This window comes from Trachypithecus francoisi, unplaced genomic scaffold, assembly GCF_009764315.1.
Source record: "Trachypithecus francoisi isolate TF-2019V2 unplaced genomic scaffold, Tfra_2.0 Lachesis_group10, whole genome shotgun sequence".
Lineage (NCBI taxonomy): Eukaryota > Metazoa > Chordata > Mammalia > Primates > Cercopithecidae > Trachypithecus > Trachypithecus francoisi.
Window position 1 is genome coordinate 114,126,491 of NW_022681455.1, and position 18,732 is coordinate 114,145,222.

The window sequence follows — 18,732 nt, forward strand, 5'->3', positions numbered from 1 at the left end:
GATTCTCAAAGTACAGCAACAACTTGTTTGTGTCACACCACACACACACACACACACACGCACCCCACATGAAGTAAATGAGTTTGCTTCAGTGGGCAGACAGCCATGGCAACCGGAAACAATTAGGAATTCCTGGAAGAAAATAGCTGGGTTAACTATTTTCAGAAGTGCCATTCCCTCACTTGTTTGTGCTTGGTGCTTGGCTTTGGTTCACTCTCTGCTGTCAGCAACAGGGGCAGGAGCAGCTGAATGACAGCAGAAAGAGAAAGAGGGTGGAGGAGGGGAACACGGCTTTCAGACTATGCACCATGGCTGTAAGCTGCCACCATAGAGACTGCTTTCAAAATACTGTTTCGGACTGGGCGCAGTGGCTCATGCCTGTAATCTCAGCACTTTGGGAGGCCAAGGTAGAAGGATCACCTGAGGTCAGGAGTTTGAGACCAGCCTGGCCAACATGGTGAAACCCCGTCTCTATTAAAATACAGAAGTTACCTGGGCATGTTGGCACACACCTGTAATCCCAGCTACTCAGGAGGCTTAGGCAGGAGAATCACTTGAACCTGGGAGGCAGAGGTTGCAGTGAGCTGATTGCACCACTGCACTCCAGCCTGGGTGACAGAGCAAGACTCTGTCAAAAAAAAAAAAAAAAAATTCTTATTGTCTGAACAGCAAACATGTTCAGCTATGGGAGGCAGGCCTCATCTGCACTAATACCAGAACAATCTTTGAAAGTTGCTTTTTTTAAGTGCTAATATCGTGCTTATTTTCAGCCTTTTTCTCACTGTCCTATGAGAGGAGATTGGACTCGAAATACAGATTAATGGAGAACTCCTCCTAGTTGATTTTCAGTGAATCAGAGTCTTGCTGAATGACCATTCAAACATAGATGGGAATCATTTTTTCTTTCTTTCCTTCTCTTCCTGTCTCCTTTCCTTGCACTTATCCAGCTTACTTTGTTCTTTCTTTTTATGCTCAAGAAAGCTCTGCCCAATGTCCCTCCACCTGGAAGTACCAGGCAGCGGAGGGGTGAGGCATGGGGGCCCCTGAACTATTTTTTCTCTGCCTGGTTTGATAAAGGGAGCAGGAGAGGCTGGCAAAGGAAATGCAAGAAAAGAAGCTACAGCAGGAGCTGGAGCGACAAAAGGAAGAGGATGAGCTGAAACGGAAGGTCAAAAAAGGAAAGCAGGGACCCATTAAGGAGGAGCCCCCCCTGAAGAAATCTCAAGCAGCAAACAAGCAGGTAACAACCCTCACTTGCTCCTCACCAGGAGACCAAAGCGGAGGGCAGGCTGGTGCATTCCCCTTCCAGGAAATTAACCTGATCATGTTGGGATCATGTGGTGGGACAGAAGGCAGGAGGAAAGGGACCAGTGCTTGTTGAATGCTGATTGTATGTGAAGTGCTGTGCCTGCGTCATACATAATCGTGTCGCCCTGTGAGGTTCAGAGATGGGAAGACGCAGATCCAGTACCTCACCCAGTTGGGTCTGGCCACAGCCCTTGCTCCTTCCACCACCCCCTGCAGGACCCAGGCTAATATTCAAGATGTATTCCCAGGAAGCCCCAAAGCCAATGAGCCCATGTGTCCAGTCAGGAGCATACCCTTGGCAACCGTCAAGGGAGATGCTTCAGCATGAGCTTATCCTCGCAGGCAAGTGCCAGCAGCTTGTCGGCCTGCCAAGCATAGCAGTCGCCTCCCTGCCCCCTGTGGCACTGGAAAGGCAGAGTGGCTAGAGGAGCCCCCACAATGGTGATCCTGGCTGAGGGCTGTGACCAGCTGGTGTGGCAGCCACGAGTCCTGAGGGTGAAGCTATAACCCGTCTCCAGACAGGGTACAGACTGGCCCAAGTTGGTGAGTGAAAGACAGTGACAGTGGCTGGGCAGACATAAGGGCAGAGAAATTGGTGTGCATGGGTCTCAACTAGGGAGAGCTCAGGAAGGAGCAGGATCTAAGCACACAGAACTAGGCACAGATTTGGGATGCCTGATACTGACCTGAAGGAAATCTATGACATCTCAGGCTGAGAACAAAAGGGGGTCCCTAAGAAAAAGTTACCAAGCCTGATCCCTGCCTCTCCTAGGTGAGTTTGTACGTGAAGCCAGGAGGGAGAATTTGAGTACCTGTGTGTTTCAGCCATTATTTTTGCCATTAAACAAAGTCAATTTCTTATATGGCATAAGTTCAGGATAATCTCTGCAGAAGTTATCTTCCCAAGTTTGCTTTTAAAAGACAACATTTCATTTACCATTAAAAGAAAGACTATCTGCAGCACAATTAACCTCAAATTATACCCACTGACTCCATCACTGGTGTCTCCATCTGGAATCTGTTGAAACTTTTAAGTAGGAGCATGTGGATCTTCCTATTTTACTCTCAGTTCAAGTTGCTGTCACCTGAGCACCCACCCCCAGCCCCTGACCCCAGACCCCACTACTGGATTCAGGGCAGGTACTTTTGCGTGTGCTTTGTTGACCTTGGATGGAGGTGATAAGGACCTTATCATGGTCATCCATTTGGAAACAGGCTTGTGTATCATTTGAGCTTAGCACAAAACATAATCAATCATGTTCCCTGGGGGGACTTCTTGAGACTCTTGGACTAATGTGGTTGTCTGGTCTGAAAACACTCAAGCTCAAGAAAAACTGCTGAGACTAGATGTGTTCTCAGGAAGTGAAAGAAAATTCCAGGGCGAGTGCCAAGGTGAAAGGGAAGGACTAAAGACCTTCCTACTTCCTCATCAAAAGGATTGCTCTGTGTCTTAAACCATCAGCACACCTCCCTGCGCTGGCTTCAGCTCTTCTCACAGCCTTTAAAGATGTTCTTAAGAATCACCCACCTTTAAAATGAAAAAAAAAAAAAAAACTTTCTTCAACCCTGGTGCCCCTGACGAGCACCCCTTTTCTCTCCTTCCCTTCATACTTATCCCCACTTGCTGGCTTTGCCTCCTCACCCCTCATTCCTGCCTCCCCCTTTCGTACCCTGATTCCTGTCTCCACCACTCCCTGGAATCCAAAGCTCCAGCCTCTCCATTTCCAGATCTAATGGGCATGGGTCAGGCCTTGACTTGCTTGATGTCCTCCTACATGAGCTTCACACTGTGAATCATACCCTCCTTGGATCGCTCTTCTTTCCTAGCATCCTGGTCCACCCTTTCTGGCTTTCCTCCTTCTCCCTGACTTCTTTCTGGACCCACCTCCACCCATCCTTAGTCACTCTGCATGTTTCCAGCCTCAACCTTTGTCTCTTCCTGCTTGGTCTAAGGCTGATCCCCATCCCATGCGTTACTTCATTGCTACCTGATCGTACATAATGGGTTGGAGGAAGAGGAGGGGAGTAGGAAAAGCTTGCAAATTCCAAAGCAAAGTGAAGGGCATTCCAGGCAGAGGGACGGCCCAAAAGAGGGAGGAGAGAAAGGCAGGAGCCACATGAAAAAGAGCTAAACCAATGTTTAACAACTAACAGCTACGGTGTACTCAATTCCTGCTATGTGACACTCCCTTCTGGGAACTCTGAATAGATCCCATCACCTTCTACCTCCAGTGTCGACAACACCCACTGAGGGAGACATGATCATCACCATCATTTTGGAGATGAGGAAGCTGGAATGCAGCACAGTTCAGCAGTGCACCCAAGGTCACATAGCCAGAAGGCAGTTGGGGCAGGCCCAATTTGTCCAACTCCAAAGCAGGCACTCTTTTCCCTAGTTCTTGCACTGCCTCCCAAGCCCTTAGTCCATCCACGGCTCCTGACACTTCTTCAGGTTGTCCCTCGGACACTGGTAACTCAACACAGCCCACACCAAGCTCATAATCTATGCTGCCTTCCTCCCAGACCTCTTCCTGGCCCTGTATTCCTCCCCAACCCTTCTTTTAGCTCCCAGGCCCAATTCCCAGAGTCACCCTGACTCTGCCACTTCTGCACCTTCAATCCCATGACCAACCAGGAGCCCTGTGAGGGAGTCCCCCTCCTAAATCGTTCCCAAACTAGGGCTCTCCTTTCTTCCCCTGTCCCCAGCTGTCTCACTCATCTTTGCTGTGGTACTGTGTAACTACATGGTAATTCCATCATCACACCCCCTGGTCTTCTGGTTCTGGAAACAGGATGAAGAAGAGGACACAGTTTGCAGAAACATAGAGTGTATTTTTCTGTTTTTCTTGCTTGTTGCCAAATTAGTTTAATATCCATGGAAGGAAATCACAGTGGAGAGACCAAAAGTGTCTCACTTAGAGGTGAATCTTTGCACACATCCATGCTTATTTCCTTAGGATACATTTCTAAACATGTCATTCCGGGGTTGAAAGGTGTGTATTTTACCCCCAACCTCACAGGCTATAGGTTTTAGCCTTCCTTGTAATCCTTGCTGATTAGATTCGATGGGTGAACAAGTGAATATTTTTACTGCTTGGATTTGCATTTCTTGAATTGTTAGTGAGGTCAACCTTTAAAAAAAAACATGCTGGTTGGTCACTGAACTCCTCTTCAGGATTTTATTTAAACATCCCAACAAGGCCTTCTCTGGCCACTCTATTTAAAATTGAATAAGACAAAAGCAAAAACAAAACAAACAAACACCAACAAAAAAAAAAAGCCCACTTCTTAGACCCTTCCCCGTCTCTTAGCACTCATCACCATCTCACATACCATAGATTTGTATGTGGTTTTGTCTGCCTACCTGCCCCAGCAAAATATAAGCCTCATGAAGGCTGAGGCTTTTGTCTGTTTTGATCACTTAATGAGTCTCCCACCTGGCGGAAAGGTGCTCAAAAATACTTGTTTTGTGTGTGGATATGTTTTTATTTTTTTTTATTTCTTTATTTTTTGAGACAGAATCTTGCTCTGTCATCCAAACTGGAATGCAGTGGCTTGATCTTGGCTCACTGCAACCTCCGCTTCCTGGGTTCAAGCGATTCTCCTGCCTCAGCCTCCCGAGTAACTGGGATTATAAGCGCATACCACCACTCCCGGCTAATTTTTATATTTTTAATAGAGACAGGGTTTCACCATGTTGGCCAGGCTGGTCTCAAACTCCTGACCTCAGGTGATCCACCCACCTCAGCCTCCCAAAGTGCTGGAATTACAGGTGTGAGCCACTGTGCCTGGCCAATCATTTTTATTTCTTTTGTGGATTGTTTTAATCTTTTTTTTTTTTTTTTTTTTTTTTTGATACAAGTCTCACTCTGTCACCCAGGCTGAAGTGCAGTGGCGCAATCTCACCTCACTGCAACCTCCATCTCCTGGGTTCAAGCGCTTCTCCTGTCTCAGCTTCCTGAGTAGCTAGGATTACAGGCACCCACCACCATGCCTGGCTAATTTTTGTATTTTTAGTAGAGACAGGATTTCACCATGTTGGCCAGATTGGTCTTGAACTCCTGACCTCATGTGATCCATCCACCTTGGCCTCCCAAAGTGCTGGGATTACAGGCATGAACCACCGCACCCAGCCTGTTTTTACCTTTCTAATCAGAAGATTTCCTTCCATCTAGTAGCCTACTGCTCTTTAACTGTTTATCCTATAAAATGAAATCTGCTGGTGATTCTGATTTTCTCTATATCAGCTTTTCAAATCTGAATATGCACGCAAATCACCCAGGGATCCTGTTAATATGCAGAGAGGTTCCAATTCAGTAGGTCTGGGCTGGGGCATGAGACTATTTCTAACAAGTCCCAGGTCACATTCATGCTGCTGGCTCTTAGGTCACACTCTGAGTAGCAAGGCTCTAAGCAGTTGCCTAGCAGCCAACACTAACGTTAGCAAAAACACAGTCTCAAGTGGATGTATTGTCAGGGATCTTTAAACCGCAAGAAATAGAAGACTCAATTCAGGCCATCTGTGGTGGTGTGCACCTATAGTCCCAGCTACTCAGGAGGCTGAGACAGGAGGATTGCATGAGCTCAGGAGTTCGAATCCAGCCTGGACAACACAGCAAGATCCTGTCTTTTTTTTTTTTTTTTAAGGAGGAAAGAAAGACAGAAAACCCAATTCCAAAAATATTTTTTAAAAAATTATTTGCTCACATATATGAAAATTCATGGCTTGTTCCTTCCTGAATTCTTATTTCAGATACTGTATTTTTCACTTCTAAAATTTCCGCTTGGTTCTTTTTAAATTTTTCAATTTATCTGCTTGGATTTCCTTCTGCCGTACTGATCATAGTTATAACCGCTGCATATAGTTCTTGTCTGACAGTTCCTCCATCTGAGTCACCTCGGGGTTGGCATAGTTGACTGTCTTTTCCTTTGAGAATTTGTCAGTTTCCTGACTCTTCATATGACAAGTAATTTTGTATCACATCCTGCAATTTTTGGATGTTATGTTGCAGACTCTGTATTGTATTATAATTCTCCGAAGAATGTTGATACTTTAGGTTTAACAGACAATTAGCTTGGTTGAATCAAGTTTTGGTCTTTTGCATCTGCAGCGGGTCAGTGACTAAGATGTCAGTTCCATTCTTTAAACCTTAATTACAAATTGTTTTCAGTTTGCCCCCCACACACATAGTTCAAGATTCAGCCAGCCAGAGATTTAGGCTGCTGATACAGAACATTTGGGGTTCCTCTTCTCTGGCTCTCTCTCCTTTCTGGGGTTTCCCCTTCACTCTCTGGAGGCTCTGAATGTTCCAGGACTTCTTTCTGTGGCTCCTCTAGAATGAAGATTGGTGGGCTTTTCTTTTTTCTTTCTTTCTTTCTTTTTTTTTTTTTTTTGAGACAGAGTTTCACTCAGTCACCTAGACTGGAATGCAATGGCGCCATCTTGGCTCACTGCAACCTCCGCCTCCCAGGTTCAAACCATTCTCCTGCCTCAGCCTCCCGAGTAGCTGAGACTACTGATGTGTACCACCATGCCCGGCTAATTTTTGTATTTTTAGGAGAGACGGGGTTTCGCTATGTTGGCCAGGATGGTGTTGAACTCCTGACCTCAGGTGACCCTCCCACTTCAGCCTCTGAAAGTGCTGGGATGACAGGCGTGCCGGCCCGGTTGGTGGGTTTTTCCATTGTGGTGTGGCCACCAGCCACTACCACTGCCATGACTATCTTCAATGTAAAGCCACAAAAAAAGAGGAAGAGGACTCACTTTATACAACTCTCTTACTCCAAGTTTCAACAGCCCCTTTAAAAACTGCCTAATTTGTTTTTAGTCTCTAGAGCTCTCAGGGAGTTATGTTTCTATTTTATTCAGTCTGTAGCTGTTAAGTATGGGACAATCAGTTTGCTGGTTGTTCATTCCCATGCAGGAAAACTATAAACACCCATGCAGAGTTCTTTGCCTGCATCTCTTGGCTCACTTGTGCTGGTTCTGGTCTCTGACTGATGCCCTCCACGTGAGAGACCCCGAAAGTTCTGGCTTGGACTCGCCCAGATCCAAACCCAGCTGGAAAGGAGTACTTCGTTAAACACCATGTTGGCCACAGTGCTGGCTTTCACTCTCACTGGAGAGCGCCATGTGCCTGTTCTGAACCAGTCCCCTTGGCCAGGGGGATGCCATTCTGTGACTGGTCAGTTCTGAATCATCTGCTTACTCCTGGAAGAAGAGGTATTGCACAGAGCAAGAATCAAGGATGGGAAAATAAAGGGATGCTGGACAAGAAAAAAAAAAATCACAGAACCAGCTATAATGGGAGACTGCTCTAAGCAGTTGCCTAGCAGCCAACACTAACGTTAGGATAGGAAGTAAGAAATACACCTGTCAGTCTGGAAACTCAAAGATTAATCTGTGAAGCTATGCATTTGTCATATACCCCCTGGGCCAAAGTTTCCTTATCTCATCCCTTGATGATCTCTAAGTTCCCTTCCTACTCCAGTCTTCTCTGTCCTCTTGAAAAGCCTGTTATCTCTTAAAATTTTTGTTTCAAAAATCTAACCAAAAAAGTGCACTTCAACTAAATCTGATTCTGCTTGTTGTTGTTGTTGTTTTGTTGTTTTGTTTTGTTTTTTCAGTTGGAGTTTCGCTCTTGTCACCCAGGCTGGAGTGCAGTGGCACAGTCTCTGCTCACTGCAACCTCTACCTCCCAGGTTCAAGCGATTCTCCTGCCTCAGCCTCCCAAGTAGCTGGGATTACAGGCGTGTGCCACCACACCCAGCTAATTTTTGTATTTTTAGTAGAGACAAGGTTTCACCATGTTGGTCAGCCTCGTCTCAAACTCCTGACCTCAGGTGATCCACCTGCCTTGGCCTCCCAAAGTGCTGGGATTACAGGCATGAGCCACCGCGCCCAACCAAAATAATCCTGTTTTAAACAAATTAATGATGATTTCTCACTGTAGAAGAAGAAAGCCTTGCATTTGGCCATCGTCCTTGTTTCTCCTCTGAACTTTCCTTTGCTTCCTTCTTTATTTACTAAAGTACAATTGAACAAAGCCTAGTGGAAATTTGATCCATGTAATCACTTGACTAAATAGTGTGTTAATAGACTAGGAAGAGTCTTATTTTCTTCAACCACCATCTTCAAGTATTTCTGTTGAAGACACAAGAGTCTTAGAATAATTTAACCTCATTTAACCACATTTACCCTCTTTTTTTTTTTTTTGAGGCAGGGTCTCACTACGTAACCCAGGCTGGAGTGCTTGGCGTGGACACCACTCACTGCAGCCTTGATCTCTCCCAGGCTCAGGTGATCCTCCCACCTCAGCCTCCTGAGTAGCTGGGACTGCAGGGGTGCACCACCATGTCTGGCTAATTTTTTTGTAAAAATGTGATTTTGCCATGTTGCCCAAGCTGTTCTCAGACTCCTGGGCTCAAGCAATCCACCCGCCTCGGCCTCCCAAAGTGCTACCCTCTTCTAAATTATATGCTAATGTTGTTATGTATTTGAATTCTCACTATATATATATATATATATTTTTTTTTTTTTTTTTGGGGACAGTGTCTTGCTCAGTCGCCCAGTCTGGAGTGCAGTGGCGCGATCTTGGCTCACTGCAAGCTCCGCCTCCCGGGTTCCCACCATTCTCCTGCCTCAGCCTCCCAAGTAGCTGGGACTATAGGTGCCCGCCACCACGCCCGGCTAATTTTTTGCATTTTTAGTAGAGACAGGGTTTCACCATGTTAGCCAGGATGGTCTCGATCTCCTGACCTCATGATCTGCCCGCCTCGGCCTCCCAAAGTGCTGGGATTACAGGCATGAGCCACCGCGCCCGGCAAATTCTCACTATATATTTTTAATGCAGAAACATTATTGTTATTGATTAAAACAATCAATTTGCATTTATTTTTACCTAAATGCCCATTTATCAATATTTATCAATATGCATTTCTCAGCACCCTCCTAAACAATCTTTAACTCCTTTCTACATTTCTTGTATCTGTTTTCTTTTACCTAAAGAACATTCCTGGGTGTTGTGTTTTGTTTTTTTAGGTACAGGTTCTTTGGCAACAAATTACTCAAGTTTTGCTTGTCCAAAATGTCTTTACTTCACCTTGATTTTTAAAGGGTATTTTTTTCTAGGCAGGCCTCTAGGTTGCCAGCCATTTTTCTTCAGCACTTTGATATTATTTTTCTATCTTTGTCTTCCATGTGGCTGTTGAGATGTTGTCTATCAGCATGATTGTGCTCCTTCCGTGTTAGCCATGATGCAGGGCAGGTGAGCCCCACAGCTTAGCCCAGAGGGTTCTTGGCTTTGCCCAGGAAAGTATTCAAGGGCACGCTGGAGGTGGAAGAAAACAGCTTTATTGAAGAGGCAATGTGACAGTTCTGTGACTGCTCCTGCCCAGCAGAGCTACCCTGTAGGCAAAGAGTAGCAGCTCAGGACAGTTTACAGTCATATTTATACCCACTTTTATTTGCATGCAGATGAAGGGGCAGAATATGCAGAAATTTGTAGGGAAGAGGTCTTTTGGGTCATTGAGTCATAGCCATGAAAGGGGTGGTAACTCCTGAGTGTTGCCATGGCAATGATATATTGACATGGCACACTGGTGGGCGTGTCTGATTGGAAAGCTGTTTCCACCCCCACCCTGTTTTAGCAAGTCCTCAATCTGGTCCAGCGTCTGAGCCCAGCCTCCTACCTCTTTCTGACTCTAACTGCCTTTAAGATATTTCTCTGTCTTTAAGGTCTCAACACCTTTAAGATGTCAGGTCTTTATTCAGTAATTTACTGTGATTTGCCTAGGTGTTGTTTTCTTTGTATTTTATCCTACTTGGGGTTTATAGTGATTCTTGAATATGTGGGTTGGGAACCATTAGCTACTAACTCTTCCAGATTTCTTCTCCTCCATTCTTTCTCTCCTCTCCGTCTGGGATTCCAATCATAAATATACTAGGCCTTTTTGCAAACCTTTCACAGTAATACATGTCTGTTGTGCTTTTTCTATGTTCTACATACTTTTGTGCTCTCTTTATACAGCACGTACTTTTGTGCTGTCTTTTTTTCAGTGAGGTCTAACCTGCTATTCAAACTTCCTTTCAGTTTTTCATTTCGTTTTTGCATTAAAAAGCCATTAATTCTTTTCTTACTGTTTCTAGTTCTCTTCAAAATTCTCACTTCTCAATAGTGTTTTAATTCCCTCAGCGGATTAAGTATGTTGTAAAGTCCTTGTCTTATAGAGCCATGCATCGATCCTCAGCAGTCTGGTCTCCTGTCTGTCTTTTGCTCTTGCTTTATAGTCACATGATCTTATCTCTTTAGGTGCCAAGTATTTTTTTAAAGATGGGGGTCTTGCTTGCCCAAGCTGGTCTAGAACTGCTGGCCTCAAGCAATCCTCCCATCTCAGCCTCCCAAAGTGCTGGGATTACAGGCATGAGCCACCATGCCCAACCCAGGTTTTTATCATGGGCCAGATACTGAACGGAAAAAACGTTCTGAGGCTCTGGAAAATGTTGTCTCCCTCCAGAGAGAATCTGGAAAATGTTGTCTCCCTCCAGAGAGAATCACTCTTTGCTGCTGGCAGTCAGCTAGGCTAGGAGCACTAGAAATCTTGATTCAATCAGGATTGAGATCATTTTAAACTGAACTTCAGTCCCTAGGAGGGCGGCGCTATTTCAGGTTGACCTTTTTTTTTTTCTTTTTCCTTTTCTTTTTCCCACTGTTATTTGAAGTACAGGGGTACATGTGCAGGATGTGCAGGTTTGTTACATAGGTAAACATGTGCCACCATGGTTTGCTGCACAGATCATCCCATCACCTAGATGTTAAGCCCAGCATTCATTAACTATTCTTCCTGATGCTCTCCCTCCTCCTGCCCCCCAATCGCTGACAGACCCCAGTGTGTATTGTCCCCCAACCCATATGTCCATGTGTCCTCATCATTCATCTCCCACTTATAAGGGAGAACACTTATTATTTGGTTTTCTGTTCCTGCGTTAGTTTGCTGAGGATAATGGCCTTCCAGCTCCATCCATGTCTCTCTCTGCAAAGGACAGGTTGACCCTTATTCCTAGTATGGAACCTTTCAGAGACCTAACCCAAAGGCCAGGGTATGTACCAGGACCTCCTTTCCTTGGCAGGCCTAGAGTCTAATTTTTGAACCCCAGCCCCATGAGTCATGCTGGCCTGAACTTAGAGAGAAGAGCTAGACCTGGGAAGGGAGACAGTGGGCTGCACTGCAGATAGCGGTCACTAGACTGGAATGGACTTTGCATAATATCATCAAAGAGTGACCCAGAAAACGATGGAGCCTACCCGAGGATTTCATCCAGGGGAGGAGAAAATCGGAGCCCACAAAGCAAGTTTAAAAGTGCATCAAGAAAAAGAATAAAGTTGATTTCTCTATGCCCAGTGCATTAAATAAATACATATTTTAAAAGCATGAGGTGCAACCAGATTCTAAACCCCCATTTGTTCCCAACAATATCCATTGTATACAATACATGTGTGGTTTTAATAACTGCAAAGGCACTGTTACAAGCTTTTTACATGCATTCACACATTTTATCTTCAGGAGTCCTCTGAAGTAGGTATTAATATTGCTATCTCCATTATACAGGTGAGGCAGAGAGAGGCCAAGTCCTCTCCCAGGGTCACAGCTACCAAGCAGTGCAGCTGGGATTGGACCACTACACGCTATGGCCTATCCCAGGGCACCTGAGGGAGGTGCAGATGGCTTGCATCTGTTAGTCTTTTCCCCTTGATCCTGCAGAACAGCAGCTCTCAACCAGGAGTACACATCAAAGTCACTCTGCACCTTTTCCAAAATGCACAATGCCAGGACCCAGCCAGATCTCGAACAGAGAAGGACCATGGAATGGATATTTAGATAAAAACCCCCAAGACGATTCCCAGGCACAACCTTAGCATGCAGAGGAGGTGCCCGGGTCCTCAGAGGTCTTCTCAAGAAACAAAATGTCTTTTTGCTCCTCCTCGTGCAATTTACTACCCCATAAAAAACTGTTCGACGCATCTTTTCTGTGTCGTGCCTTTTAGGTTCCTCCACTCACCAAAGTGGATGTCAAGACGGAGACAATCGAAAGAAAAATATCTGTTAGGGAACCAACAATGTCTGAGAAGGAAGAGCTAAATAAGAAGAAAAGGAACATGGGTGATGTCAGCATGCTTGGGCTTCCTCTTGTCCAGGACCAAGAGGACAGTGAAGGGGACGTCTCAAAGGACCCCGACAAGCAACTGGCCCAGAAGTTTAAGGCCTATGAGTTGACACTGAAGGATGTCCAGAACCTCCTCATGTACTGGGACCGGAAGCAAGGAGTCCAGGTGCCTCCCCCAGGGATGGAGGAAGCGGCCCGTGAGCCCGACGACCAGCGCCAGGTCCCCTCGGGTGGGCGCAGGGGCCGCAAGGACCGGGAGAGGGAGCGCCTGGAGAAGGAGCGCACGGAGAAGGAGCGCCTGGAGAGGGAGAAGGCGGAGTGGGAGCGCCTGGAGAAGCTGCGAGCCCTGGAGGAGCGGAGTGACTGGGAGGGGGAAGGAGAGGAGGACCACGAAGGGAAAAAGGAGAAGGACCTGGGTGTGCCCTTCCTTAACATCCAGACACCAGACTTTGAAGGCTTGAACTGGAAGCAGGCCCTAGAGAGTGACAAGCTTCCCAAAGGAGAGCAGGTAAGGACTCTCCTCCAGGATGGGGAAGTCACAAGTCAGGCAGCAGGCGCTGTGCTAAGATCATCAGGGGTGCTTCTCCCTACCCGAAACCCATATCCCCTCAACTGCATTCATTTCTGATGCCCCCTCGGAATTAAGACAATAATGACTAAAGGACCTTTCCTACTTGGCAAGAGAAAATTTGTAGGAAATGTCACACATCTAAATTAGTCCATCCAAGCTTATGGAAAGCCACCTGTAACGGTTGATTTTTAATATTGATAATATGGGTGCTACAGAGTGACAAGGCAGGTGAGGCTTTGGGGTGAAGCAGGAGACCCATCCACTCCAAAGTCTTCCCACAGGCCTCCCACAGTGACAGAAATTATCCTATAAGACAGCTCTTCGTTCCTATAAACAATAGTATTGTGTATCCAAAAGCCACCCTTGCTAGCAGTTTTGAGGAGAGGCTTATTATAGCCTTTTCTCCAGGGGCAGGTTTTTTCTGTAAAGGACCAGAAAGTAAGTATTTTAGGCTACAGGTGATACTGCTTCTATCACAACTGCTCCACTCAGCCTTCGGTGGGTAAAAGTGACCACCAGCAACATGTAACTGAATGGGCATAGCCATGTTCCAATTCAAGTTTATTTAGAAAAAGTAGCAGGCCAGATTCAGCCAGGGCACCATAGTTTGCTGCGTTCTGGTTTCGTTCATGACAAACTAGATGCAGCTTTTTTTTTTTTTTTTTAGATGGAGTCTCGCTCTGTTGCCCAGGCTGGAGTGCAGTGGCGCAATCTCAGCTCACTGCAACCTCCGCTTCCCGTGTTCAAGCGATTCTCCTGCCTCAGCCTCCTAAGTAGCTGGGATGATAGGCATGCACCAGCACGCCCAGCTAACTTTTTTGTATCTTTAGTAGAGACAGGGTTTCACCATGTTGGTCAGGCTGGTCTTAAACTCCTGACCTCAAATGATCAGCCTCAGCCTCCCAAAGTGCTGGGATTACAGGCGTGAGTCAACTTTTAAAAGTAGAGACTAGAGCCTAGGAGGAATATGTGGCAGGTCAGGGATGACAGGAGGATCAGAGTCATCCCTGCAATCCATGTGACTTCCATGTGCTGTGACCCACAGTAGAAGCCTTGCCACAGTGGTCCCGGGTGGCACCAAAGGCGGGACGGACTGCTGGGGGACATGCAACACCAGCTCTACGCCCTTACCAGTTTCACCTCAGGACAGCCTTAGCTAAGGAATTGTGATTTTTTTCCTCCAGGAATGTTTTTTTTTAAAAAAAAAAAAAAGGACTATAACAAGAACATCTTCTTGCCTTGTTTTATACTTTCCACCTTCCAAATCATAGGTTAGACTGCTGTTTGAAGAGCTCCCTGGCTCTGGTAATTCAACAATTGCTACAAATCATTCATGCCTTTCCCCGTAGAGGTTCTAAATCCTGGGAGTTAACTCGGCTGCATGTTAGTCAGGAAATGCCTTTAGCTCCTTGACACACAGGAGGAGAAGCACAGGATTGCATGGAGACATTTAGTTACTTGCTGGGCCTAACAGGCCCAGTGGTCCACAGGCTGGGCCCTCAGGTGGGCTGTAACCTTTACTGTTGTGATAATGGCTATTAGTCTAGAGGTAACATGCTTGTTCTGAGGCAGGAAGTGGCTGTTAAATTTCCAAACCATTTGCTCTGGAAATTGCTCATTCATTAGATATGGGAGCAGAATGGGAAAATGCTGGAGGAATAAATGTTTTCCCTCTCAGGTTATTTTTCACTTCTCTCTTCATTCCCATTCTCTACCCTAGTCCCAGAACCTTTGCTTTATTATTTTCTTTGCTGCATTTGACTTGCTCCCATTCCAACTTTCTTTCACCCTTGGAAGGAAGGAACATTTAACGCAAAAAGAAAAATTAACATGGAATCTGAAAATAGGTGGAACAACTCGATACTTTAGACATTAGAACGTTAAGAGCTGGCCTCTTCATATTAAACAGAGATTTATTGATTGCCTGCTATGTGCTTGGCTGTGTGCCATATCCACCTGCTAACCATCCTAATGGAGTTTACAGTCCTGTTGCAAAGGCAGACAATTAAACAATTGCCATAAAGTGTAACAAAGGCTGTGGTAAGAGAGGAAGAGAGGCATAGGGTTTTGCACAGGAAATTCACAATCGGCCTGTCCTTTAGATCCTAGACATCTTGGGTCTGGGTTCCTCCGGACCACCCATTCCGCCTCCTGCCTTATTCTCAATCGTCTCCTACCCTGTGAAGCGGCCACCTTTGACCATGACAGACGACCTGGAGCATTTTGTGTTTGTGATCCCACCATCCGAAGAGATATCTCTGGATGAAAAAAAAGAAATGGAAATAGAATCAGACCTTTTGGCTGCCACAAACACTACAAAGGTAATGCATGAGCAGTTTATTCTCCTAACCTTGGCAGGACTTCAGCGGGCAGGGAGAGAAGGTCACCCCACACCAGACCAAAAATGGAGCCTGGCATGAGGTGTTCTGCTCACTGGGTTATTTTCCCTCGACTTGTTGGGAATCCTCCCTGAAAACCTCATGTGAGCGTCCCTGAACTGCACCTTTCCTGGCTCTGACTTGTCCTACCTCCTAAGAGGAAACTGACAGTGATTGATTCTCACCTAACAACCTTTGCAGTCCCGTGGGAGGGTTTAGGGAACTTGTCAAGTTACTCTGCAGCACATGCACAATAAAAAAATAAGCAAAACTAGCATTCTTAAAAAGATATCTAATCTTTTTTAAAATGTAAAAATATGTTTTGAAGCTAAGGTGATTTGCACAGTGTGTAAGAATATAAGAATCAACACACACAAGTTAAAGGGACACATGCCACTACAGAAAGGATACATTATTAAAGAAATTAGGATGGGAAGGTTGGATGTTTGGGGTAAAAGTCACTGTTTATGTCCTCGCCTGACACAATACAGTAAAATACATTCCAGCTGGATTAAAATTAAATAATCAAAATAAAATTGTGCAGAAATAGAAGAAAATATATGCAATTAATAGACTAAATCACAAGAAAAATAAATTTGACCAATACTATGCAGAAAGTGTGTATATTTAAAATTATAGAAGGTTTTTTATTCCCAGAGGAGAAGCGTGGCCCACAATTTGAATCTCTGCACACAGCCTTCTACAAACCATGCACATCAGCAAAGAGAGCTCGTAACTTCACCTATAAGTCCTGCTTACCCGTAAACTGGGGACAGAGACTACCCCAAACCTCAGTTTACAAGTAGGAAATCAACATCTGAGATCAGTTGCATCGGTGGGCATGCCTCACCCGAGCAGAGAGTCCCTGGTGAAATTTCAAATTAAAAAGATAAAGAAGAAAAAATTGCTGTCTTCCCCTTGTTTTGAAAATCAGCCAGCTGGGCACTTTGGTTCATGCCTGTAATCCCCACACTTTGGGAGGCTGAGGTGGGCAGATTGCTTGAGCCCAGATGTTTGAGACCACCCTGGGAATATGGTGAAACCCCATCTCTACAAAAAATACAAAAATTAGCCAGGCATGGTGGCACGCACCTGTAGTCACAGCTACTCAGGAGGCCGAGGTGGGAGGATCGCTTGAGCCCTAGAGGAAGAGTTGTAGTGAGCCGAGATGGCACCACTGCACTCCAGCCTGGACAATAAAGTGAGATCCTGTCTCAAAAGAAAAAGAAAAGAAAGATTGAAGGAAGGGAAGAGAGAGAGAGGAAAGAAAAGAAAAGAGAAAAGAAGGAGAAAGGAAAGAAAAGAAAGAAAAAAGAGGGATGGAGAGAGAGAAGAAGGAGAAGAGAAGACAAGAGAAGAGAGAAAAGAAAGGAAAAGAAAAGAGAAAAGAAAAGAAAAAGAAATGGCACTGTAAGAATGCTCAGAATAATTCCGACTCTGGGGTATTTTGTAAGAACGCAAATCTGGTCTCTCTGAAACGGCAATGTGATTGAGAGAGGGGGCAGGAGGGTCTAGATTATAAGATACTAAAGAAACATAACAGATCATGGCGGACGGGAGGCAGGACTAGATTACAACTCCAACTCGGATGGACAGAGCAGCGTGTCTCGCATTGTGAATTTTAGCTCCAGAACAACTGCAGGAATAAATCAAGAAACCTGAAGGGACCCACAGACCCTCTGAAGCAAGCAGACTGCTCCTGCAGGACCCAGGAGACAACTCAAATACTGTGAGTGCCCAAACTGCAGAAGTGGGAAAGGAAGATCCTCCACCCCTGGTTTCCCACCAGGGAAACTGAAGGTCTAGTTTACAGGAGAAGATTCCAACCGTACCTGGAGCTGAGTCAATTTAGAGAACTGAGTGGAATACAGGGGTAGAGGAAGCAGCAGGAAAGGCCCTGGCAGCTCCCTAGGTCCCCAAGCAGGCCATTCCTGTCTGGCATCACAGGGATCCCTCAGGAGGACGGCCATAGGCCCAGGGAAAATGCCACAGAGAAAAGGAAGTCTCCAGGTGAACTTTGTAACAATTTGAACTGGTTAAGAAGCCTTCTGGGCAGGACTCTGGGGAGGGCACAAATCCAGGATGCAGACTCCACAGGCAGGGGAAGAACTAAAGCCATACTTGCTTTCACAGCTGGGAGGTGGGTAGCCTGGGGCAAGTTCTCAGCCCTGCTCACCCACTGCCTGGAAACAGACTCAATGCTATTATTGTTGGGGGCACGGTGGGAGTAAGGCCAGCCCTTTGGATTGCATGAGAGCTGGGTGAGGCCTGTAACTGCTGGCTTTTGCCCACTTCCCTGACAACTTGCATGACTCAGCAGTGGGAGCCATAATCCTCCTAGGTACATAACTCCATTGATCTAGGAACCTCACCCCCATCTCCCACAGCAGCTGCAGCAAGACCAGCCCAAGGAGAGTCTGAGCTCAGACATGCCTAGCCCTGTCCCCAACTGATGGTCCTTCCCTACCCACCAGGTACCTGAACACAAAGGGCATATATTCTTGGGAGTTCTAGGGCCCCACCCACCACTGGTTCCTCTCCATATTACCACAGCTGATGTTCTCTGGAAAGTGCCACCTCCCGTCAGGAGGCCAACCAGCACAGAAATAGAGCATTAAACCACCAAAGCTAAGATTCCTCACAGAGCCCATTGCACTCCCATGCCACCTCTGCCAGAACAGGTGCTGGTGTTCATGGCTGAGAGACCCATAGATGGTTCACATCACAGGACTCTGTGCAGACAACTCTGTGCAGGCACCAGCCCAGAGCCTGGTAGACTTGCTGGGTGGCTAGACCCAGAAGAGAGAGAACCATCAGTACAGCTCGGCTCTCAGGAAGCCACATCCATAGGAAAAGGGGGAACATACTACATCAAGGGAGCACCCTGTGGGTCAAAAGAATCTGAACAACAGCCTTCAGCCATATTTCCCTCTGACAGAGCCCACCCAAATGAGAAGGAACCAGAAAACGAGCTCTGATAATAAAGACAAAACAAGGCCCTTTAATAGCCCCCCCCCCCCAATCACAGTAGCTCACTAGCAATGGTTTCAAACCAAGAAGAAATCCCTGAGTTACCTGAGAAAGAATTCAGGAGGTTAGTTATTAAGCCAATCAGAGAGGCACCAGAGAAAGGTGAAGCCCAGTTCAAGGAAATCCAAAAAATGACACAAGAAGTGAAGGGAGAAATGTTCAATGAAATGTATAGCATAAATAAAAAACAACCAAAACTTCAGGAAATATTGGACATACTTAGAGAAATGCAAAATGCTCTGGAAAGTCTTAACAATAGAATTGAACAAGTAGAAGAAAGA

The 18,732-nt window shown here is 45.9% G+C and overlaps 1 protein-coding gene across 1 annotated transcript in view; it reads left to right on the top strand.

Annotated features, from left to right (window-relative positions):
- Nucleotides 1-18,732, top strand: part of HYDIN (HYDIN axonemal central pair apparatus protein) — a 388,294-nt gene that overhangs the window by 259,903 nt on the left and 109,659 nt on the right. The window contains 3 exon segments of the mRNA XM_033218949.1: nucleotides 1,078-1,240; nucleotides 12,354-12,980; nucleotides 15,146-15,364. Of these exon segments, the coding sequence (XP_033074840.1) occupies nucleotides 1,078-1,240; nucleotides 12,354-12,980; nucleotides 15,146-15,364 (1,009 nt within the window).